Source organism: Semicossyphus pulcher, unplaced genomic scaffold, assembly GCF_022749685.1.
Source record: "Semicossyphus pulcher isolate SPU_LCO1_2020_fin unplaced genomic scaffold, fSemPul1.0.p SCAF_7, whole genome shotgun sequence".
In the NCBI taxonomy this organism is placed as follows: domain Eukaryota; kingdom Metazoa; phylum Chordata; class Actinopteri; order Labriformes; family Labridae; genus Semicossyphus; species Semicossyphus pulcher.
Genome location: NW_027211748.1, coordinates 6,365,623 through 6,389,749, shown reverse-complemented (window position 1 = coordinate 6,389,749; position 24,127 = coordinate 6,365,623). Strand labels below are relative to the sequence as shown.

Genomic DNA, 24,127 nt, shown 5'->3' with positions numbered 1-24,127 from the left:
ATTCTGACTCATGATGGATCACACTTTTGCTTTTCACATCACCGCTCTATATGAGCAAATGACCACACATAACTAATATAGCAGCCATGTAAATACTTCTGTTTTAAATTGAGTTTTGAATAAATGCCTCCAATCTCCAGAGTGGGTTTGCATCGACCCTCACCAAACCGCTCACCATTGGGGCGTCCTAGAACAAATAACTCATAATGTCTCACATTCATTTGCATCCGAATCAAGGATAACGTTATTTATGGTCCCGTAGCTGCATGTGTAGCATTGACTGTTGTGTTTTTCTGCTAATGTTAGGACCGGCAGCGAGCGAAGAGGAGGCACATGGAAGGTGTTGTTGTTGAGGAGCCAATGACTTTGTGTTGACAGCACAAGTGTTCAGGATACAGCAGGTAGGGTTTTCACATCAGCATTCACACCTTTCATCTGTGGCTATCTGTCATCTTGTTTACCCTTTGTAGCGTTTCTTTGTGTTCAAAATGAGATGTTTACTTGCTGGAGTGAGTCCACTATATCAGGGCTGCTTCCTGTTCCAACACTGCAGAGTACTCTGAAAATCAGGGACAGCTGTTTCAGGGTTACTGAGAGTCATATCCTCATTATTTCTCTTCTATGAAACTAAACCTATTTACACAAGTATTGAGTTTGACAGCAAATATGCACCAAAGGTAGAGTATGATTTGTCATCTTGCAAATTTGCTTTGCAATTTGTGACTTTGGATTTCTGTTCTGTTTATGATCTTGGTAGTAAAAGCAGCTAAACACAGAACTGTCTGTTATTCACAGGTCTTTTCAGCAGTCTTTCCGTCCTACTTCAGGGCGGAAAGGAGGGCGTGGATCGACAGGAAAGATGTTTTTTGTGGCGGGGGCCAAAAACGCAGGAAGATCGGGAGGTGGAAGTGAAAGGAGGTAACAGGTTCATACCAAGTCAGGCTTAAAATACAATCTAAACCTACTGTATATGTGAAGTGTCATGAGATAACTGTTGTGATTTGGCACTATATAGTTAAGCAATATCCCCAGGAGGGAGTGCTGTTATCCTGTTATCAGCACGGCTCTGATTAGGTCATAATAATCACAGCCGTGCTGATATACAGTATAACAGCATGACCTTGTAATATTGTTTTTATACAACAGTTATACAAGCTGCATGTAGTTAAAAGTAATTACACAGTTAATTGTTGTTTTATATTTTTATTTAATCGTTAATTTTGCCCCCTTCAACACACATCACTGAAAAAGGCTGATGCTGCACTGTCTCTGCTTTGTGTTTCAGCAGCTACTTTGGTGTCCTTTTATATGTACGTTTCTATTTTTCATGCAAACAGTGAATTAATAGTCTGTTGGCAGTCGCTTTGTGTGTGACTCAGAGACACCAGCTTGATCAACTTAGAAAAAGACTGTTTGCAGTGTTGAGAGCAACTCTGCCAGAACTATATAATATATATGTATGTATGTATACGTGTGTGGATATGTTTACGTATGTATGTGTATGTGCATATATGTGTACATATGTTTTATTTATTTGTAAATGTCTTTATTTTATTTACTTTTTTATGATCACTTTTATTTGGATGCCTAACCTATTTACTTATGCATTTATGTAAGTATTAATTCTCTTTCCTGACATACTTTGAAAATAATGTTTAAGACATATTCAGTTGATTTTGTATAACGCAGAATGAGACCCATGGGGAAGGTGAAAAGTACAGTTCAGCAGGTCAATACTTTAAGGTTGCTCTTTTTGGGGTTCATCAAGTATAAAGGTATGACCATGCATTGTCATTGACAAAAGTAATTTAATGTAAACCTGCAATACTTATCAAAAACAAATAAAAAGTTGGTCACACAAAAAGAAGAAAAAGACTCAGACCTCACGACGTGCAACGATACACACAGATAAAAGTCCCAGTGCTGTTGTACTTTATATCAGCACTCATGGGATGCCTCTTGTCCAATCAGATCACTTGGCTGGAACTAACTGATGTATAAGTTGGGTGATTGATTGAAAAACTGACTTGCACTGGAGAACGAGACATCAGGGAGAAACTCTTAACTGTCACTGCACTTTGTAGCATTTCAAAAAAAAAAAGAGATCACTCTTTCTCATTTTCCATCATCTAGGTCAATCTACCAGAAATTCCGCGAGGTAGATTTATTGGACAAGAAGAAGACAGTGACAGCTCTGAAGCCCGGTGAAGATCGAGCCATCCTCCTGGGCCTGGGAATGATCCTCTCCTCGGTCATGATGTACTTTGTCCTCGGGATCACGATATTACGCTCCTATGCAGAAAGGTACAGGCCTGTGTTAGATTTTACTCTATAAAAAAAAGAGTAAACAGATATTTTGAAACATGTTTTATTCCCCAGCTGTGTCTCAGTGCTCTCTCAAAGTGAAAATTGCAAAATTGAACATATTATGAAATTACACCCCAAGCCGGCTTGATTTCACACCAAGAGATCCCCTGAAATGTTTGCTGATTTTTTCTGCATTAAATTGGATCCTTATTTAAATGTCAAACACAGTGTGTGGACAGAAGAGGGTGTGTGTGTTGTACTCAACTCCACGGTCACTGCAGACATGAACTGTTCCTACAACTGTGGGTCAGACTGCTGGAGAGTCTCCAAATACCCCTGTCTGCAGGTCTACGTGAGCGTCAACAACACGGGCCGCGTCAGCCGCTTATCTCACAACGAGGAGACGCAGGACATCAGCTCTGAAGTGAGTGCCAGAGGGAAAACACAGAGAATTACTGAACCGTTTCAAATGTTGACAACGGCCCTCAGATGTTGGCCTGATTATAGATTTACTCTGCACACATTTCAGAAAATGTTAGAGGATAGGACTGTGGATATTTCCTGGTCAAATGATGATGATGAATGAAGGGTGATGAGTTCAAGGACATAAAAGAAACATCGCAAAACAAATAGAATGATTGATAGTGGTGGGAATGACGTGACGTTTAGTTACGATAGGATAGTATTGTGATTTTAAACCCCTCATGATTTCCCTCCATATGACCTAAGTGACCTTCCTCTGCTTACAGTGTTTCTATGTGCCTCGGTGCCAGAAGGACAGCTCAGCCATGCACGTCATCATCATGAACATCTCTGAGCGTCTGAAGGTGCACCAGCAGGTCCCCTGTTTCTACGACCCCAGCGAGCAGCAGGAGACCGTCCTCCTCACCCGCCTGTACGACCACAGCGTCGTCTTCCACTCGCTGCTGTGGCCCTCCTGCATGCTGACGGGAGGAGCGCTCATCATCATCATGGTGAAGCTCACACAGTACCTCTCCAGGCTGTGTGAGGAGATAGGCAAGATCAAGAGGTGAAATATGCACAGCAGCTGAAAAAGACAGGCATAAGCCGGTTTGGTGATGGGTGTTTAAGTCGAACGACCTTGCTGTGACCTCTCGCAAACTTTCCTTCAGCCGAGCCATTAGCGACAGCTGACTTTCACTCAGGATCGAGGATGTGACTGTTGAAAATATTGAACTAAATGTTCCCAAACTGTCAGACAGGTTACTGGCTGTTATATGCATGATTTTGCATGGTGTTAAACTCGTAAAAGGTTTTACTTGTACTTGTTTACAAGAGTTGGTGACGCTTGTAATCTTAAGTATGTTTTTATGAGCACGTGCTTGAAATGTCACATATGATACACATGTCAAAACCCATCTGTATTCAAACTGATGAAGGAAAACACTGCTACCTGTTTGTGGTTGATGACGCACAATTTATGAGAACTTTCCAAAACGTATGTGATTACTTTCTGAAACCATTACCTGTTTCATATCCACTTTCTCAACGACCAAAAAAAGGGTGGATCTCTTATAATGAAATGTAATGCTATAATGCTGTAATGCTATAATTGAACATCAGGTAAACACAATCTGACATTATAGATTGATTGATAGGTTGGATGTTAAAAAAACTAAACGTTTAGCTCTCCAAACCACAATGAACAAATAAAGACCTCATATCTAAAATACTTTGAGCATTCTTTGCACAAATCTTCCTCTATAAAGATGTTAAAACACAATATATTTGCAAGAATTATGCAAGTCCTACCTAGGCGTATCAAGCAAAGCTTCAAAACCAGGACTTCTAATTCAAAAATATCTCATTAATAATAATTTAAAAAATAAACAGTGTTGACTTTGCAATATGATTACTTGTGTCGCATACTGAGGCTCTACTGCTAAAACACTCCTGGATATGTATGTAGTAAAAAACACACAGAGAGCATACTGAAATAGCTGCACGATCTTCTTAAATATGTTTGCTTATCTTAAAATATTGAAAGGGGTTTAGAAAGTTTCCATCTGCTTCTAAAATCTGCATCAAAACACACACAATTCTTAGAGGCTGGTGTGGCCATGATTTTAAGAGATTATCCCTGTCCTCCTAGAATACATTAATTTGTTTGCACAAGGATGGGTGTGCAGATTTTAGGCTTTGCAACATGTCCCACTGACTTCCAATCAAATTATGTATTGGTTTTACTTAATATCAAGCAGGGAAAACAACAACATTCCAGATGGTAGCAATAAAATGCACTATTCAATGGAAGTTAAATAGTGTATCAGAGTCAGTTTCTCTCTGGGGGTCAATCCATAGACACACACACATGCTGCTGAGAGAATCCGCTGTGGGCTCTGCATGTGACTGTCTTCAGCAACAAACCAACAACCCTGACACTGTTTTTTTCTCTCGTGTTTCTCGGTGGTATTTCCTAACAGTGAACAAGCGGTTTCCCCTGAATTCCCCACTCTCATCTCATGACAAACTGCTCCCCAGCAGCTAACTCACTGCCTGTGTGTGGGAGGGCGGTCCATCCGTGATGATGAGCCTGCTAGCAGCCTTCGAGCAGGCTAGCTGTGTGGAGCTAGCGTGCTACCAAAGTGTGCAGTTTATTTTCGGGACAGCATCATGAAAAACATCATGAAGTATTATATACTTATTCCACTACAGGATATTGACAGCATCGCTGGGAGATAGGGGGTCTTTTCGTCACTATAGCGGGTCTCTCTGACCCTCCAGGACCATTGTTTGGATGGACTAACGTTAGAGCTAGCGCCGCTGCTTGAGACCTCCCGAGCGGGCACGGATGGGACTTCCTCGGCTAGCCGCTGCTAACGGTTGACTAGCTCCGCGGCTAACCGGTTGGCGTTAGCTAGCTGACACAGGTAGCTTTATATTTATTTTTATATGTTTTTGTGTGTTCGCATTTACTGTTTATCAAAACAGCTACCAAGTTACTAATTCAGCAAACTGTCGACTCACACATCCTTACTGTAGAACTAACATTTGTTTATGTTTCAGTCGATGTTTTCATGTTGACATTGATCTGCTTACTGAACTTGGCTAGCATGCTAAGCTAGCTAGCTAGCTAAGAAACAAACACCTAAACGTTCACCCACCAAACAGCTGCAAAACACAAAGTATTCCAGGTAACTGGAGCCCAGGCTAAGAGCTAACCCCTAGTAGCTAACTCACTCACTGACTAATATGTTTTGTCTAGTTGTAGGCTAACAGGTTTGTTTACATGAAGTCCTTTCATTCGACATAACTGAGCCTTTATAAGTTCATTGACGCCCTCTTTGAGAGCTATTTTAACACAAACTTACTGTACTGGAAGTTATTTTTACAGATTGTTTTGTCTCTGTTGTGATGACACAGTCCCAAGTTTCGTTGCCAACGTTACAAGAACTAAAAAAGTCATCGACATCTTTAATTATCACGGGCTACATCTTAAATTCAGCCTGAGTTGTCATATGTTATGACCACTCGTCTATTAAGCTGAAGGATAGTCACTTAACATGATGGCTATGTGCAATTTTGTGATCTCTGAACGTGTTATCTAATATACCGTGGTCCTATAAGTATTCCCCTTTTATTTAGGGTGACTATTATACTATATTTGGCAGCCCATGTTAAATTGGGATACCCCCAGGACTGTGTATTTAAGACCTTGTAAGCTGTCACTATGCACCTCCACTACCTTTTAAATATTCACCACTAGCGTTTTGCATTTTTGTGCACAGGTCAGTGCCTCTTATATAATCCTGTTTCCTTCTTCCTCACAGTTGGTTGACATCGCTCATCTGATAATTACCAGGCTCTGAAAAGAGCGGATTTGCTGGCACGACCATGCCTCCCAGGCCCTCCTCAGGAGAACTATGGGGGATGCACTTGATGCCCCCCAGCATCCTAGTGGACTGCCTTCTGCCAAATGGCATGATTCTCACGTTGGAGTGCCTCCGGGAGGCCACACTGATCACAGTCAAGCATGAGCTTTTCAAAGAGGCCAGGAAGTACCCTCTGTACCATCTGCTGCAGGAGGAGAGCTCCTACATCTTCGTCAGTGTCACCCAGGAGGCAGAGAGAGAGGAGTTTTACGATGAGACCAGGAGGTTGTGCGATCTCAGGCTTTTTCAAGCCTTCCTTAAAGTTATCGAGCCAGTAGGCAACAGAGAAGAGAAGATTCTCAACAGGGAGATAGGTATGGCAAATTATTATGCATGTACAAAACAACCTACTTTACATTATGGTAATTTACTGTGTCAAGGGTTGGCCTTGGCAATGCCATTATCCATGAGAAGGATTAACATAATAGCGCATTTATACAGTATGTATCTTGTGTTGACCAGTATTATACCAAGGCTAAAAGACACACAATAGATTTTAATTGAGCATCTGTTCCTCCTTTCAGGTTTTGCTATTGGGATGCCAATATGTGAGTTTGACTTGGTGAAGGACCCAGAGGTGCAGGACTTCAGAAGGAACATTTTAAATGTTTGCAAAGAGGCAGTGGACCTCAGAGACAGTAACGGACCCCACAGTAGAGCTTTGTACGTGTATCCTCCCAATGTAGAATCCTCCGTAGAACTTCCCAGGCACATCTATAACAAGCTAGATAAAGGTAAGAGGTTTTATTCTTATAGGTTTTATATTATTTTGCATCTTCTCTATGAATTAATTGCATTTCTTTATTTTATCTTTTATCTCCTTCCCTCAGGTCAAATCATAGTGGTCATATGGGTCATTGTGTCACCCAGCAATGACAAGCAGAAGTACACCCTGAAGATCAACCACGACTACGTGCCTGAGCAGGTGATAGCCGAAGCCATCCGTAAGAAGACACGGAGCATGCTGCTCTCCCAGGAGCAGCTGAAGATGTGTGTGCAGGAGTATCAGGGAAAGTACATCCTGAAAGTGTGCGGCTGTGACGAGTACTTACTGGAGAAATACCCTCTGAGTCAGTACAAGGTAATCTAATTTAATCTCGGGCCTGCTGCATCGGATGCTATTGTGCTTAGAGGGGAAGAGATCCACTTCACATCAAATTATCATCCAACACAGATGTGCTCGGCATTCATGACATGAAATTAAATTTAAAACTGCTGTCTGTGAAATGATGCTGATTGAATAGACTGTACGCATCACTTCAGTACTTAATGTTTCAGTTACTGCTGTGTTGAAAAATCAAATATGTTGCATGTCGAGAAATCTAATGTGAAATGTTATGCTTAAATGTCAAACGGAATGAAAAAGCTTCAAATGTCACTTTGTCCTCGACAGTATGTTCGCAGCTGTATAATGCTGGGACGGATGCCTAACTTGATGCTCATGGCCAAAGACAGCCTGTACTCCCAGCTGCCCATGGACAACTTCACCATGCCGTCTTATGCAAGGCGAATATCCACAGCAACGCCGTACATGAACGGGGAAACAGCCACCAAGTCTCTGTGGACTATCAACGGAACGCTGAGGATCAGGATACTGTGCGCCACTTACGTCAATGTCAACATCAGAGACATTGACAAGGTACACAGGCAGCACATCAGAGTCTTGTTCTTGTTGTTTTACTTATGCATTCTGTGCTTTGTTCTGGTTTGACCAAAATACAGAATGAGAGTCATCCCACAGCTCCAAAACCTTGGAGGGGTTTTTAGAAGGTGGTGCACAGTTTGGCTGCACAATAAATTGCATTTTCATTCTTAATTACAATTAATTTACATTATGCATGTGTACATTCGACCTATGGCATGGAGCCTTGGAAACATGGGCCATGCATTCCGGCCAATCAGAAGAAGGCCCAGCTAGCCGTCAGCCTCCCTCTGATAAATTGAAGTCAGTTTGGTGAAATCTCAGATCTACATAGAGATATAGAATCTGTAGGCAGGGACTTGGCAAGTGTTCTGGTTTCCTTTTGTAGTACGCTTGTAGTCCGAGTAATATTGACCAATCGCGTATCAGGAGGATGCAGCAAGGAAAACAGTCCATGTGGAGAGCAAAAGCAGGCGGAACGTAATGCGCTGTTATGACATCCCGGCTCCCATCAGCGGCTATCTGACGCCGATTTAGCTTCTTATTAATCTCTATAAACAGACATCTGCAAGCTAACAGCTAACACTCTAGATCTAAAATTCAACTTAAGATTAATTCCCTTGAATCTGTGTTACGAAAGCCACTTAGCTTTCAGATTTCCCGACTTCCTCGAATGCATCAGAAATGATTGATCTGACCTCCGTTCAACAAACTCATTTTAAAAGTATTTTTCTCCTCTTGAGGACAGACCTGACAAAGCTTAATTTTGACCTTTTACTAATCTGCATCATGATGTTGAAATTTCAGCAAAGATAAGAACCGTTAATTAAAGTAAATCACAAGAAAAACAGTTTCTTTATCTGTAAACAATGCAGCACATGGAAACGAAAGTCTTGACTGGAAGTCGTTTATCGCTAACATCTGGCTAAACTGGACACACCTGACACGTTCACCGCTGTCCCCAGGGTGAGGCTATATCGTCGTCAGATTATAGCCGATGGGATCCGAGATTGGTTTGGTGGCAACTGCGAGGTTAGCTAGCACAAAGGCAGAGGAAGGCACGAAGAATGAAGAAACTGTGCGTGTGTGTTGATCAGGAGATCAGGAGACACAGATTATAAACCTACATGGAATTTGAACCATGCTGTTCAACAGACAGACAAGGAAGATTTAAGGTTCTGATTAATAAACAGGCTTCAGTGTTTGTTTATTAATCACACAACATGTCCTTATCTCATTATCGAGCAGTGTTTTCGCACACAGCAGATATTCCTGAGAACATGCAGGCTGGGTGCACAGTGTCCTACGCCTCTTGCAGTCAGAAATGCAGTGAACGATATCTGTATCAAATCATGAATAAGTATATTAATCTGTTGTTCTGCTTGTGTCTGCCCCAGATCTACGTCAGGACTGGGATATACCACGGTGGAGAGCAGTTGTGCGACAATGTCAACACCCAGCGCGTGCCCTGCTCGAACCCCAGGTAGCACACAATGTAGAATTTCATACACACGGGCATCCCTAATCTCTGTGACAGTACTGTTATTGACTCTGTATTGATACTTTCTCTGTTGCTTCCAGGTGGAACGAGTGGCTGAACTACGACATGTACATTCCAGACATCCCGCGTGCCGCTCGACTCTGCCTCTCCATCTGCTCTGTGAAAGGAAGGAAGGGAGCTAAAGAGGTTAGCAGCGACATGCTAATATGCTACATTACAGTGATGACGATTAAGATTTCAGTCTTTGTGGATTTGGTTACATTTCTGAGGATAAGAAACGCGTTTAATACTACCTTAAATACTTATTAATGTATCATGAAAACTAGGGATTTGTGTGTTTGCAGTGCAGCCAAACAAAGTATTATTGTTGTAATGAAAAAGTCAGTCTGTAATTGGCCCTCTTCCATCATGCCAGGAGCAATTACTATCTGATTTCTTGGTGCGCATTTTGCAAGTACTTTTCCACACAGCAGCGAGGAATAGTGAAAGAAATTGGTTATTTGGCTGAAGAGCTGGAGATGTGCAGCCTTTAAAAGCTCATTGTGTCTGCTCCCTCTTGTTTCATTACTCTCTGCAATGGATAAAACTGATCTGCTGTCTGAAAGTGCCAAGAATGACCATGTCTGGTTTTGTAGACGCATTTTTCCTGAAGTGTCGCAGTCAGCATTAACCTCGGTGACAAATAGATTTAGTTTTCTTTGTCTGCCTCACAATAATAGCCACAAGTTGAACACTTTTATTGTGGAGCAGCCGCAGTATGAAATGCGGGGTTTGTTAATGCAGCTCGAACAAAAGCTTGGTAAAGTGTAAACAGTGAGGCTGATATCAGCGGGACAAAACTGTAACTCTGGATTACATGCGTGCATCATTTTCCCGCTCGTGAAAGGAATGGCCGACTCCTGAATAGAGATGTAATTACAGAATGTTAAAAGATTGAATGGAGGCTTTAATTTCATGAAAATGTTCAGGATCATAACTGTAAATAATATGTTAAAGTCTCTTCTTATACAAAACAAAGCTGCTCACGAAGTCGGTTACTGTGGGCATGAGAAACAAACACCTCCCCTGTTTCTGCTCTGCACCTGTCTGTTTCGTAGCTCCGGGCTGTTTCCTCTAACGATTTTCATATGCATCATCCTACTGGTATTTTCCTGTAGGAGCACTGTCCCCTCGCCTGGGGCAACATCAACCTGTTTGACTACACCCACACACTGGTAGCAGGGAAGATGGCTCTCAACCTATGGCCTGTCCCACACGGCCTGGAGGACCTGCTCAACCCCATCGGCGTCACAGGATCCAACCCAAACAAGGTGAACAACAAATGTCAACAGTACGAGCACAATGCTGACTCACTGTTTGTGCTTCCAGAAGCGCCTCAAATGTTTGACAGAGCAAATATTTGTCAGATGGTGGTATTTAAATCCCAACAGACATAACTTTCCTTTGTTTTAAGATAGAAATTCAAAGTACAACGATGTATGTGCAATACTATAAACAATGGTTGACATGGATGAGGATTAGATAGCAGTACACGGCACATTACGTCACCTTTTCCTCAACATTTTAAGCTTTTTAAATATGCATTATGTGTATCTCTGTGACCTCTAAGCCTCATGACCCAGTTCTAACCGAGCTTGTGACAACCTTTAGAGTTTCAGAGCCGGATTTAAGCCGCAGAGATTAAATAAACAAGCCTCTTATGCCGCTTAATTAATGACTCATTGACATAGGCATCTTTCTTGGATAACACTAAACACCTTGAATGACCTTTCTCCCTCCCACCTCTTTCCAAACATGCAGGAAACCCCTTGTCTGGAGCTGGAGTTCGACCACTTCAGCTGCCCTGTGAAGTACCCTGATATGACCATCATTGAGGACCACGCCAACTGGAATATATCCAGAGAGCTTGGCTTTAACTACTGCCACACTGGTTTGGTAAGATGACAAGCATTTTCTGAACAAGTTTAGTTTCACTTGGTAAATATAAAGTTCCCTCGAGGCCCTGTGTTTTATTAAATTGTATTTTTCTTCTTAAACTATGTGTTACATGTTGGCACAGAGTAACAGACTGGCCCGTGACAACCCCCTGACTGACACCGACAACGACCAGCTACGACAGGTGTGCAACAGAGACCCGCTGTCTGAGATCACTGAGCAGGAGAAGGACTTTCTATGGAGGCACAGGTAACATGCAGAGCTTTCTATCATTATTATTAGATGGGGTTTTTCATTTCACAGCTAAGTCCGTGTAGTGTCTTGTGCGGCTGATCGTGTTGTCATAAGACTAAAGCAAATATGTTCTCTCCCCAAACTATTTTAGACAAGACTGTGTCAACATGCCGGAGATCCTTCCCAAGATCCTCCTGGCTGTGAAATGGAACTCCAGAGATGAGATCGCACAGGTGAGCTCAGGTTTCTTCTGCTGACACGCCTTTATTTTGAAGGACATCACGTTGGGGAAATGGATATCGGCCTTACTGGGTAGTTGATGCGTCAGGGCAGCTGATTTATACACAGATAGTGAAGAAGAACAAAATGACTCATTGTTTAAAACACATGTCTGCAGCAGTGCTAACTTTGGCAGCTATTTTAGATTTAGTCTTAACTTTAAGATGAAAATACTTATTAGTTAGTTGACTTATTGACACCCCTTTTGTGTGCGTTGTTGTCAAGCTGCTGCTTTGGAACATCGTCGCCTGTATGGCTGGGTCGGATTCAGAGGGATCTGCACGCCCCTCAACCAATTCGACCAGTTACAGGGATGAGTTGCTTGTGTATTGACAGACTAATTAAACAGATGGGGAAAATATGGATTTTCAATGTCCGACAGCCTAACATTTTAGTCCCGTCTCGTCTCATTAACGAAAACTAAACATCAGTTTTTATTATCAAAGATCTGTTTAGCTCGTCAACGTCTCGTCTTCATCATGAACGCTGGTCTGCAGTCAGCGTATGTGTTTTTTCATCGTTTCAGATGTACTGCCTTCTGAAGGACTGGCCTGCTATCAAGCCAGAACAAGCCATGGAGTTGCTGGATTGCAACTTCCCTGATCCCATGATCAGAGAGTTTGCCGTAAAGTGCCTTGAGAAATATCTAACGGACGACAAACTCTCACAGTACCTCATTCAGCTCGTTCAGGTGAGTTTCACTTTCAACTTGCTTTAAATACAATTCAAGGTAATAGTTTCACTCAACGTTTCACTTTGTTATTGTGTAGTAATTTTTTTAAGGAAGATAATGATCTTTTCTTCTGGTATTTTCTCTGTTTTTTGTTTACAGGTTCTAAAGTATGAGCAGTACCTTGATAACCCACTTGCACGCTTCCTGCTGAAGAAGGCTTTAACCAATCAGAGGATCGGACATTTCTTCTTCTGGCATTTAAAGTGAGTTGATTTTTTTTCAGAAATGTGGACATTTTTGTTGTTGTTGAATTACCTTGTTAAAATTTTTATGGAATTCAAGAAAATTCAATTTGACACAGCTCATTTCAAATGTGCAAATATGTAAATACACATAACGCACTTTCCTTAATAATTCTTGTTACACGTGTGCAGGTCAGAGATGCACAACAAGACGGTGAGCCAGCGGTTCGGCCTGCTGCTGGAGTCGTACTGCCGGGCCTGTGGCATGTATCTGAAGCACCTGAGCAGACAGGTGGAGGCCATGGAGAAACTCATCAATCTCACAGACCTCCTCAAACAGGAGAAAAAAGATGAGGCACAGAAGGTAAGCCGACAGCCGACAGCTGTTAATTGTGATCCGCTGAGCAGTTGAGCTTAATCTTGACAACATCTGGACCGATGTGGCCGCAGAGATCCCACGATATTAGACAAGTAGATAGAGAGAGGGAGTTTGTACAGTTTTTTTCAGATGCTTAAAGCTTCTAACGAGGATAAGAGACTAAAAATCGAGTGATCCTCACAGTAACAGCAGGAGGAAAAATATGGTACTCAACTAAAAGAAGCAAATGCCAATATGACGCACATGGAATATTTATCATAAACTATATTTCCACAGATTTTCCCATCAGTATCATTTGCTCTTAGATTTCTACTCCTCTGTTTCAGTCTGTTTGACTGTATTTTTTTCTGTTATGCTGCTATTTGTGAAGGTCAGCTCTTGTAGCTGCTTCACAGTAAAGCCTCCAGGGAAGTGAAAAGATCAGCTATAGCAGAGGAATGCAGATCAGAGCAGAGGGATGCTCCTTATTAAAACACGATTAAATGAATTATAAAACAGGGTCAATCAGAAAAAAAGGCTCATCTCAATAAAGGTCACTTACAGACGTAAAGACACTTAAATTTAACATTTAAATTAGCCAATATTTTAGAATCGACAGTCTACAAAGTCTGCTTTGTACTTCTACAAAGTCGACTTTGTAGACGTGTGACCTTGTAATCGGGTGTCACAAGTCTAGAATCTTAAACTTTGATCCAACACTAGTTTAAAACATTATTACTTGATATTCTTCTGCCACAGCAAAATGAAAAAAAGTCCTACGCACTAGGGCTGCACGATGTATCGGATATCACGTGCAATAGTGACATCGCAGGACGCGCGATAGTGAAGCAAATTAAGTGAAACACGTCAAGCTGCTACTTCATTGTTGCTCGGTGCGTAAAGAAAACTCGCCAGTGTCTCGTTACCAATTGCTAATCTACAGAAAAAGTCTGATATCACATGAGTGCAGCTCAGCTTCAGAGCACAGAGTGAACTGACCGCATCACAGTTCACATCGGCGGGATGATCGAAGCAGATGCTCCATTAAGCGAGGTGGCTTTTTTTGTTTTGTTTTGTTAGACGAAAATAGACCTAAAAGTCCCAAATAATAAACAGTATGATTGTAGATTGTTTATATGGACATGAAAACACACTGCGTTTATCTGGTATAATTTCCTGTATTTTTAAAAATCGTGTCGCAGAACAAAACAATATCACAATGTTAGTTTTTTCCAATATCGTGCAGCCCTACTACGCAAACAAATCTGAAAAAACATACCAACACATCTGGGTTAATTGAGATAGCTATGAATGCTATAACCAGTAGGATTATTCCTAGATAACGTGTATAGACTGTTCCATAAATATCCCTCTCAGCCCTCCCTGATGATCCTCTAGAAGTGTGCAGTGGTGTCTGTGTCTGTAGAGAATCTGCCCTCTGCCTGTTTCTTCTTATTATTTTGCTGTTCAGCACGCATCGAGTTATCAATCTGACATGGCTGTCTCTGTCTCTCTCTTCTGCTCTCTGTGTGTCTGCAACAGACGATCAAGGTACATTTTCCGTCAGTGTGAGACGTCTCTCTTTTATTCACTCTTTAATTTACTCCTTGATCACCGCTCACTCTCTCGCTAGCTTCACAGTCTTTGGCTTAATAATCTGATACTAGGTCAGTTTATTAAATAGCTCTTGTCATTTTCAAAAGTAGATAAAGTATCAATACTTTTTTTGTAGTATTAAAATCTTTCAATGTTGATATATAAGTACTCACTAAAGGTTATAGCGTCTGGATAATGTGTCTGTCATACTGGTTGTGGTGTTTAAGCTACTGCATTGGTTAGCTAGCTTAAGAGCAAATTGACCTGTATATATAAATACACTATGTAATCAGTAGTTGTTATCCATAAAGACATGACCAATGACACAGCACAAAAATGGAAGGGCTGCAGTAAGCACACTGTACTGTTACCTTGCCATCTCAAACTAGTGTTTTACTAACTGACACGTTTGTTTCTCTCCTTTAAGGTTCAAATGAAGTTTCTGGTGGAGCAGATGAGACGGCCTGATTATATGGACGCCCTGCAGAACTTCACCTCCCCGCTGAACCCAGCACATCAGCTGGGAAACCTCCGGTACATCAGCACTCCTCAGCTTATCCACTGACATGTTTTAACCAAAGATGTGGACTTGAGACTTGGTGACTTGGACTCTAGTCACTGTTTTGATCACTCGCAACTTGACTTGACAAAAAATAAATGACTTGAGACTCGACTTCGACTTGAGTCATGACTCGGATGACTTGAGTGTGTTCATAAGTTTGAATGTTAGCTGTTAGATATAAAATTAAATAATTCAATATTGTCAAGTTTCTGTCTAACTATCAAGTATGTACGCAGCGCAAACTGGGAATCATGACCGGACGACTCAATAAGCTCCCCATCTGTGATTGTCATGATTGGATGACATGCTGTCAGTCAAACTCCTCCCTATGGCAACACGCAACATCAAAGCCCCCAAAGAGAAGCCTCATCAGTCGTACTCGTTACTACTCAATACGGTCTCAGAGCAGACCATCATCATGCTGCGTCTGTGCCAAGATAATACAGATACAATTCACTGTCATACTTTGTGAACAGGTTATATAAATTGGCCAATAATATCGTTATTAGACGGGCTACTAACACCTTGTCTTTTCTCTTTATAAAGACCGGATACTACAGGTAAGAGTGCTGGATGTTGGGTGGAAAAAAAGTGACTTGACTCTGGACTTGACTTGCCTTAACTAAGGACTCAACTTGACTTGACATAACCTGTAACTTGACTTGCCTTGCCCAAGGAAAAATGACTCGAGACTCGCTTGAGACTTGGACCAAATGACTTGAGACTTAGTTGGGACTTGAGCAAAGTTGACTTGGTCACAACACTGCACGCCTTTAAAGACTTAAAATATCCTTATATGTAATAAAGGCAGTGATTTAGGTTTGTTTACAGATCGGTCCACGTGACCCACATAAAGTCATGACGTGTGCATTGTTTGGAGTCAGGTCTTGTGAGCACAGTCACATTTACCACTCTATCTTTTTTTAATATATATTTTGATTCCCTCTTTTAAATATCCCCCGTCTGTGTTTCAGCCTGGAGGAATGCAGGATGATGTCATCAGCCAAGCGACCTCTTTGGCTTAATTGGGAAAACCCAGATATGATGTCAGAGCTGCTCTTTCAGAACAACGAAATCATCTTCAAGAATGGAGACGGTGAGTTTTGTCTCTGTGTGTTCTCCCTCTTGCCGTATCTGTCAGTCCATCCTTGACTGTGTGTATCAGTACAAACACTCTTGAAACTGCTCCCTCTGAGTGTGCAGCATTATTCATTCTGAGCCTGTAGGTCATATCATGGCACACAAACACACCCTCATCTCTGCTCCTCACAGAATTCAGAGCAAGTCTCCTATTTTAATCACACTTCAGCGCAGCTGCTTGAGCATTTCGCGGCACCATCTGTGACCAAACCGACTTTGACAGCTCTGCTCCATAATGCATCGAGCAGTTGATCAAAGTGCAGCTAAGCAGCTAATAATCACCTTACTGTCATCCCCCTCCCTGTCTCTCTGTGCCTCTGCAGATCTGAGGCAGGACATGCTGACGCTGCAGATCATTAGGATAATGGAGAACATCTGGCAGAACCAAGGCCTTGATCTCAGGTAGGCTCCTCTCTTTCCTGTGACAGCGACGATGCAGGTGCACATTAACAGGCGCTGGACTCTTTCATGTTCTGCTCGCAGTACCTGAATGCAGATTAGTGGAAACCACCTCAAGTCATGTGATATCACTGCTGTCCCGAGTACTCCTGTCCCTCCTCATGTGTCCTGTCCCTCCTCTTCCAGGATGCTACCGTATGGTTGTCTGTCCATCGGGGACTGCGTGGGTCTGATCGAGGTGGTGAGGAACTCTCACACCATCATGCAGATCCAGTGTAAAGGAGGCCTGAAGGGGGCGCTGCAGTTCAACAGCCACACTCTGCACCAGTGGCTCAAGGATAAGAACAAGGGAGAGATGTGAGTGCATCTTCTGCTGGCTCTAAGAGTTTTTTTTCTCTTTCTGTCACATATATGCAAGTACCAGCTCATCAATGAAAAAGAGTTTGTCATTTGGTGGAAAACCTTTATAAATGTTGTTGACTCAATTTAACGTCCAATCAAACACAATACACGTCTCAGTGATTCAACAAGCAAACTGTGTTGTGTAGCAGCATTATGCACTTCAGCACCAATGGCTGCTGCAAACAGTAATCAATATCAGTAGTAGTCCCTCACTAGTGTTCTGTCTTTACAGGAAACACATCAATATATCAGAATCAGCCTTACTGGCCGAGCATGAGGACACATACAAGGAGTTTGACTCCAGTCTGCAGGGCTCTCTATGTACAGACAACAACAGGGCAATAAGACAGTAGTGTGGTGAGAAGGAGTGCACATATAGTTATGATTATATATACACGTGAGGTAGATGGTGCATTGATATTTACAGTGTGAAAATACGAACAGTATGTACAGGTGTATATGTGGTAGGGCTGCACAGTACTGGAAAGAAGTGATTTCATGTCTGTATCAACAACTACAGTACATATAATAGTTATTATTTGGGACCTTGAAGTCTATTTTCTTCTAACAAAACAAAACTCTCCTCTCCTCACTTGATTCAGCGACTCTGACACGCATGAACAAGTAGAGAGAGTTCATGTGGAGCGACACGTTTCTTTATAAAGCAAATACCAATAGACTTGTGGGCTTCTGTTGGGTTAGATATACGGTATGTCATCATACCATGTCATATCATTTCTTACAGTGTTCAAATGTATGTTTTAATCAGCATGACCAGCCCGTGATTGTATCTTTTGGAAATGAAAGCTCACCGTCTCCTTCTTCCTGTCGGCACAACCTCACGCCCCGTGTGTTTTACTGCAGGACGGTGTAGATGCTCAAAGTCTGTTTATGTAGCCACAGCGGTAACCGGCATCAGGACGAGGGGCCGCTGATGAGGGGAATACGCTCACTTATAGGCCTTAATCATCTCTCCGACGTGATCTGTGCTTGTTTATAGTTTACAGGCAGGTCACACACAGACTGCTGCACAGCGCCAAGCACTCTGTGTGCTCTGATGAAGAGCTGCACTAATGTGATATCAGACGGACTTTTCCTGTAGAAACAGAATCAGAAATACTTTATTTATCCCGGGGGGGGGGGGAATTTGGGCGTCACAGCTGCTCTGATACAGAGAGAAGCATGAAGAAATAGAAGTAAGAATACGTCAAGTTTGTGCAGTTTATAAAGAAAAAAAGATAAAATATAAAATGCAGAGAAATGGGCTCTATGGTGATTTTAATGTCAGAATTAAATCTGATAGCGGGCGAGTTTTGGTTTTGTGCCAAGCAACAATAAAGTAGCAGCTTGACGTGTTGCAGTTAATTTGCTTCACTATTGCAAGTCCTGCGATGTTCCTATTGTACATGCGCACATCGCACTGGTGATGGTTACACGATATATCGTGCAGCCCTAATATATGGAATTAAATAGTCCTCTGTCAGCCGTGGGGGACTTTTTAAGGATCTCTTACTTGAAATAAAATAGTTGCATTCATTCCCTGAATCCACCATCAGCATGAATTACTTTGTGTTTGTTTGATGTGGCAGGTATGACCAGGCCATCGATCTGTTCACGCGGTCCTGTGCGGGTTACTGCGTAGCCACATTTATCCTGGGCATAGGGGACAGACACAACAGCAACATAATGGTCAAAGATGATGGACAGGTGAGGGTCACATTCTGATGTCATATTTTATGTTATTTTTTTACATTCTTTTGTCGTCTTTCTAACTCATTTCTTCCTTGTCCTGTTTGGCAGCTGTTCCACATAGACTTCGGCCATTTCCTCGACCACAAAAAGAAGAAGTTTGGTTACAAGAGAGAGCGTGTGCCCTTTGTGCTCACACAGGACTTCCTGATCGTTATCAGCAAAGGAACTCAAGAGTGCACCAAGACGAGAGAGTTTGAAAGGTAGCACCAGCAACACACACGAGCTCTTTATCAAAGAACAATTATCAACGATTTATGAGATGCACGAAAACCTTTTTAAAAATGTGAGATTGATGTTCGATGAAGCTTTTAACTGTTCTCATTCAAAGCTTGTCTTTGTCCTTTCCTCCATCCTTCTTTAATCCGTTTCCCGCTCCCCGCTCAGGTTCCAGGAGATGTGTTACAAGGCGTACCTGGCCATCCGGCAGCACGCCAACCTCTTCATCAACCTCTTCTCCATGATGCTGGGCTCGGGGATGCCCGAGCTGCAGTCGTTCGACGACATCGCTTACATCAGGAAGACCCTGGCTTTGGACAAGACGGAGCAGGAGGCCCTGGACTACTTCATGAAGCAGATGAACGACGCCCACCACGGCGGCTGGACTACAAAGATGGACTGGATCTTCCACACAATCCGGCAGCACGCCATGAACTGAAAGGACAACGAAAAGAAGAGAGGAATAACGGTTTGTAGCAGGAGGAACACGATCGGAACAGACAGAGAAGCGAGCGAGGTATTTCCCCCAAACACACCACGGCCTGGTTAAGACTGCAGCCAATGTGTGACCCTGTAAGTGCACCATAAAGTACGGGTGCTCAGAAGGGCCAGACTCAGGGCCGTAATGCCTAAAAGCTCCTGTCTCCTCCCTGCACTAAGAACCTAAGAAGGCAGGGCGGAGTCTCTCAGTCTTCAGAGGAACTAAACAAGTGAGATGGACCTCGACAAGGTTGGCCTTCTTCATGTGAACGATGGACACATTTTATTTTCTTATTTTTTAAACTTCTTTCACTACATCTGAAACCATCAGCATTAAGAAAAAACTTAATGAAGTTGTAACCATTAGCTTGTTTTTTCTATCGATGGACTGACAGCAGAACTGCGTTATATCCACTACCTGTTTTGAACTGATGAAGACACGGGAGATATCGGTGTACACGCCCAGCTGAGACAATGAAATGAGAAGTCAGGCGGGTCAAGGAAGCCGTCATAAACACAAGTTACCAAAACACTCTTAGTAAAGACTGATGGAGGAGGTGTTGTCAAACACTTAACGAGCATTTAACTCATTTTGAGCAACGACTAATTTGTAGCCGACAGACGACGCGTCCTCACTTTGTAACCCGCGCCAGATACCTGACTTTTGTACAGCAGTATATCCAGAGACTTGTATGCATTCGGTGCACATATTCCTTTTTGAATCTCTTTTCTACTGAGCCAAAGTACTAGACGTGTAACCCCACTACTCAGCAGTCTTATTGTTAAAATAGAAAACAAAAAAAGTCACTACTATTCCAACTCTCGCGTGTACTCATAGCACTGATCTCTGCAGTATTTGTGTTTGTTTTTGTTTTGTTTATCAGTATTATTCTGTCAGAAGCGTGCGTCATCCAACCCCCCGAGCAACGCAGACGGACCGGAGGAGAGCTCTCCGATGGTCAGCTGTGTGAGATGTTATGGATCGGTGTTTGTTCTGGAGCTGACGCAGGGCGAGAAACGCAGGGGAGAAAGATGTGCGGTGTTCCTTTTGTGTGCTGTGCTGTTACACTATGCAAGTTGTGATCCTAATATGCACTGTATACTGCAAAAACAGAGCAGAAGTTGGCAGAGAGAGAAATGCAGCTCCCCCGGACATGCTCAAGAAGAGCAGTGTGTCAGCAGACTTTATACAGACAGTACATGGAAGACAAAAAATGCTGCACTGTAACAGGATCGTCTACTTCTTCCCAACAAAGAAACAGCTGTGAGAAACCCTGCCTTTTTCTCCTCCTTACCAGCGTTCTATGTGGAGTTTCAATCTAAGCCATCTGTAAAATGTTTCAGCTCCTCACCTGTCGTCTTCTCCTCGATCAGACGGATAATTTAACACACACTCTCCTCCTCACGTTTGGCCCCAGATCGTGGCATCCAGGTAAAGAAAAGTAACCGAAGTGAATTGTTTTGTAACCTCCTGAGTGTCTTCTTCCCGCCTCTTTCCTACGATTGTCGCCCCTCATGTGTGGAAGAAAAGTCTTTGCAGGTTTGCTCGCCCGCAAAGACACGTAAGAGGTCAGTCAATGTTCTAGCTTTACCAAATGAAACAGGGCGGTTTCCTGGACACTCGAGTCTTGTTTAAAAGTCCAATTCATGTTTTCTGTACATCTGTGAGGACTTTAAAATGCTCAGGAAACCGTTCCTACTGAGATGCATGAGCTTCTGTACGGGCTACAGAGCGGTGGGCCGGACCCAAACTGAGAAAAAGTAGACCCCTTATACTTTAAGAACTATCTAAATGATGCTATTTCCCTTTGTACGTACGTGTTATGGTTGTTTTTCTGTTTCTCACACTGCATTATGCATGAGGTCCTCAAATATCTACTTCTTTTTTGTTTGACCTGATGTTGTTTACTTGAATTTCATGTATAGAAATGACCTTGTTACTTGTGTGAGGTACAACAAAGTCACAATGAAGGTAACAGATAACTGCTACTACATGTGCAAATGCTTTCCTTGAATAACTACAGAGGTAATATATTTTTGTATTTTTAAAATGTAAGCAAACTCACATATGTAACTGCTAACCAAAAAAAAAAAAAAAAAAAGGAGGACTCATGCATTACGTGCACCATCCTCATAGAAAACCCCAGTAGACAGCTTCTAGTTGTTGAAACGATATGAATGAGAAAGCAGCAGGCGAACTGTTGAATGAAGGACTTGGTGCTGTTGTCGGAGAAGCGTGTTCACGTCGAGTGGAAGTCTGTAAGCACAAAAAGGAGGAAGAAGCTACCCTGCATGTTTTACAAAGAACCAGACTCATATGTTCGTTATCTATTCATCTGTATATACATCATAAAACCTCTTCAAATACTTGTTTTAGTCATCCTCATATGACCATGTCTGATAAGAAACTGTATGCATTCGTTTATTGTACTGATGAATAAAAACATTTCTCCCTATATAAAAAGATTCTTTATTCTCATACAGTTTTATTACTCTTGTCACTTAAAATTACAGTAACTTACAGGCACTTTCATGACATTTCTCCCCCGTCTTGCCTTGACGTGACAGTAAAATCGTACTAAAAACTAAGCTAAAAGTGAGCGTCTTGAGTTTGAACTGCACGGACCCTTAAAGATGTAAATATTCACATAGTGGCGATTTCCCTGTGACGTCACTCAGAGTAGTAGCTCCAATGCTGTTATCAAAAGGATAATGTACTGATCTGTGTTACAAGTTGGTCATAAATTCAGTGAATGTCACGAAATGTTTTAATTTCACAGCTTCCTGACTGATCAGCAGCGAGAAGAGACAAAGCATAGTGGAAATCCAGACGGACATCAGGCCGTATTCAGAGGTAAAACATCTTGATAACATATTACCTACCAGAAGACAACTGTTTATTGTACTGTTTTATAATGTCAAAAAGAAAAACATGAATTCATTCTGATTTATTACACGTCTGTGTGAAATAATTGACTCTGATACATCAATCACGGCCTTTAGAGATCTCTTATTTCTCGATAACAGGCCGTTGCTATGAAGAAAAAAACGTTGCTAGGCATTTGGCTGTAATCAAGCAATCCAGAGGAATAACTCTAATCATATCAATCCGCCGAAAGAAGTCCGGTAAATTTGACGTCGGCCCGTTTACAGAGGGGGAAAAAGCAGAGAGGAGGCATTAAAGGTTAAACGATGCAAAAACTGAAGCTTACGACAGAGAGATCTATAAAACTAAAGACGGCACATCATTGCAAAAATCATTGGTCTACCCACACCCAACCTCACAGACTGCAATAACAGGGCCATTACACGCACTGCAAACACAATAGAACAGGACTTTACACATCCACTGCACGACCACCTCACCCCGCTGCCCTCAAGGACCAGGTACCGGACTTTAAGATGCAGGAAAGCTCGGTTTGGGAAAAGCTTGATTCCTGCAGTGATAGCGGCCCTGAACAACAGGCCCCGCTGAGAGTGTCATGTCTTGTTTTTGTTTTGCCTTGTTTTGCACAGTGGTTGTCTACTTTGTCAATGTTTATTTGCAGTCTATGTATGTTTGTACAGTCTGTGAAAAAGAATTTCCCCTCTGGGATAATAAAGTTTAAAGTTTGAAAAAGAAAATGTCAACAAACTCTGACAATGACGAGACAGAAAACCTCAATGAGCTCCTGCGCTCCGTTCACCTTGTTTTACTTCAACCTGTTTCGATTTAATGTGAGTAAAAACAGCTAGCTTAGACTTTAAGAAGGCTACAGAGTTAAGCATTGCTATGGACGCAGCTCTCACTTGAATAAAATAATTTCCAAATCTGTGTCAAATAATTGATTTCATAAGTAAATAGCTGTGTAACAAGCGGGATAATGTATAGTGAGCGAGTTGTTAATGTGGAATGGATCCCCGACGGGGTGTCAACCTGCATTTAGGAGGAAGTCTCATTGTGAGCTCTCAGTTGCAGCAGTGATGTCACAGAGTACAGTCACACCCTGGAGTGCACTTCTACATCACTGCAGCAGCGTGTCAAGTTTAAACCTCTGGGGGTCAGCAGAACAAGATATTAAGAATTTAAGAGAAAAGTTACAATAAGTCAAAGACGGCTAAAGTAACCATCAAAGTAGAAAAAAAAAACACCTTTAAAATGTAAAGTGTCTGTTAAGTCTCTATCTACCACCGAATGAGGTAACACAATGGTGACCGAGCCTATGGCCCACTGATGAAAGCCTTTGTATTTGCAGTATGTAGTATTATTACAGACTGGCTGTCTGTGGCGACTTTTGCAGAAAAAATCACAAGTGGCGCCCAGTTAGTGACGCATTTTCCATCAGCCAGCAGTGGTTGGTCTGCCAGAGAGGGTAGGCGGAGCTAAGCGGCTGCTTTTCCGGACTCCGCAAGTGTTGTGAGTAAACAGTAATCTACTATGGCTGAACAAACAAAGAAAAGATGGATGACTACAGATACAACTTCAACAATAAGTGAAAATCCAAAGAAAAAGAAACAAACTCGACGCTCAGATGAA

At 42.2% G+C, this 24,127-nt stretch overlaps 2 protein-coding genes across 2 annotated transcripts; both read left to right on the top strand.

Moving 5' to 3' along the window:
• Window positions 1-859: 859 nt before the first annotated feature.
• Window positions 860-3,341, top strand: kcnmb2a (potassium large conductance calcium-activated channel, subfamily M, beta member 2a). Its single transcript, XM_069685489.1, has 4 exons — window positions 860-918; window positions 2,134-2,304; window positions 2,536-2,731; window positions 3,057-3,341. Exons 1-4 carry the CDS (start codon window positions 860-862, stop codon window positions 3,339-3,341), a joined length of 711 nt encoding a protein of 236 aa, XP_069541590.1.
• A 1,576-nt stretch (window positions 3,342-4,917) lies between these two features.
• Window positions 4,918-22,060, top strand: LOC138611426 (phosphatidylinositol 4,5-bisphosphate 3-kinase catalytic subunit alpha isoform). The gene is made up of 21 exons (XM_069684528.1): window positions 4,918-5,198; window positions 6,099-6,514; window positions 6,725-6,934; window positions 7,031-7,281; window positions 7,594-7,839; window positions 9,240-9,325; window positions 9,424-9,529; window positions 10,501-10,653; window positions 11,144-11,278; window positions 11,403-11,527; window positions 11,664-11,745; window positions 12,318-12,482; window positions 12,624-12,727; window positions 12,899-13,070; window positions 15,088-15,194; window positions 16,197-16,318; window positions 16,686-16,764; window positions 16,948-17,118; window positions 18,753-18,870; window positions 18,964-19,115; window positions 19,300-22,060. The coding sequence occupies exons 2-21, from the start codon at window positions 6,163-6,165 to the stop codon at window positions 19,568-19,570; spliced, it is 3,207 nt and encodes a 1,068-aa protein (XP_069540629.1). The 5' UTR covers window positions 4,918-5,198; window positions 6,099-6,162; the 3' UTR covers window positions 19,571-22,060.
• Window positions 22,061-24,127: the final 2,067 nt, after the last annotated feature.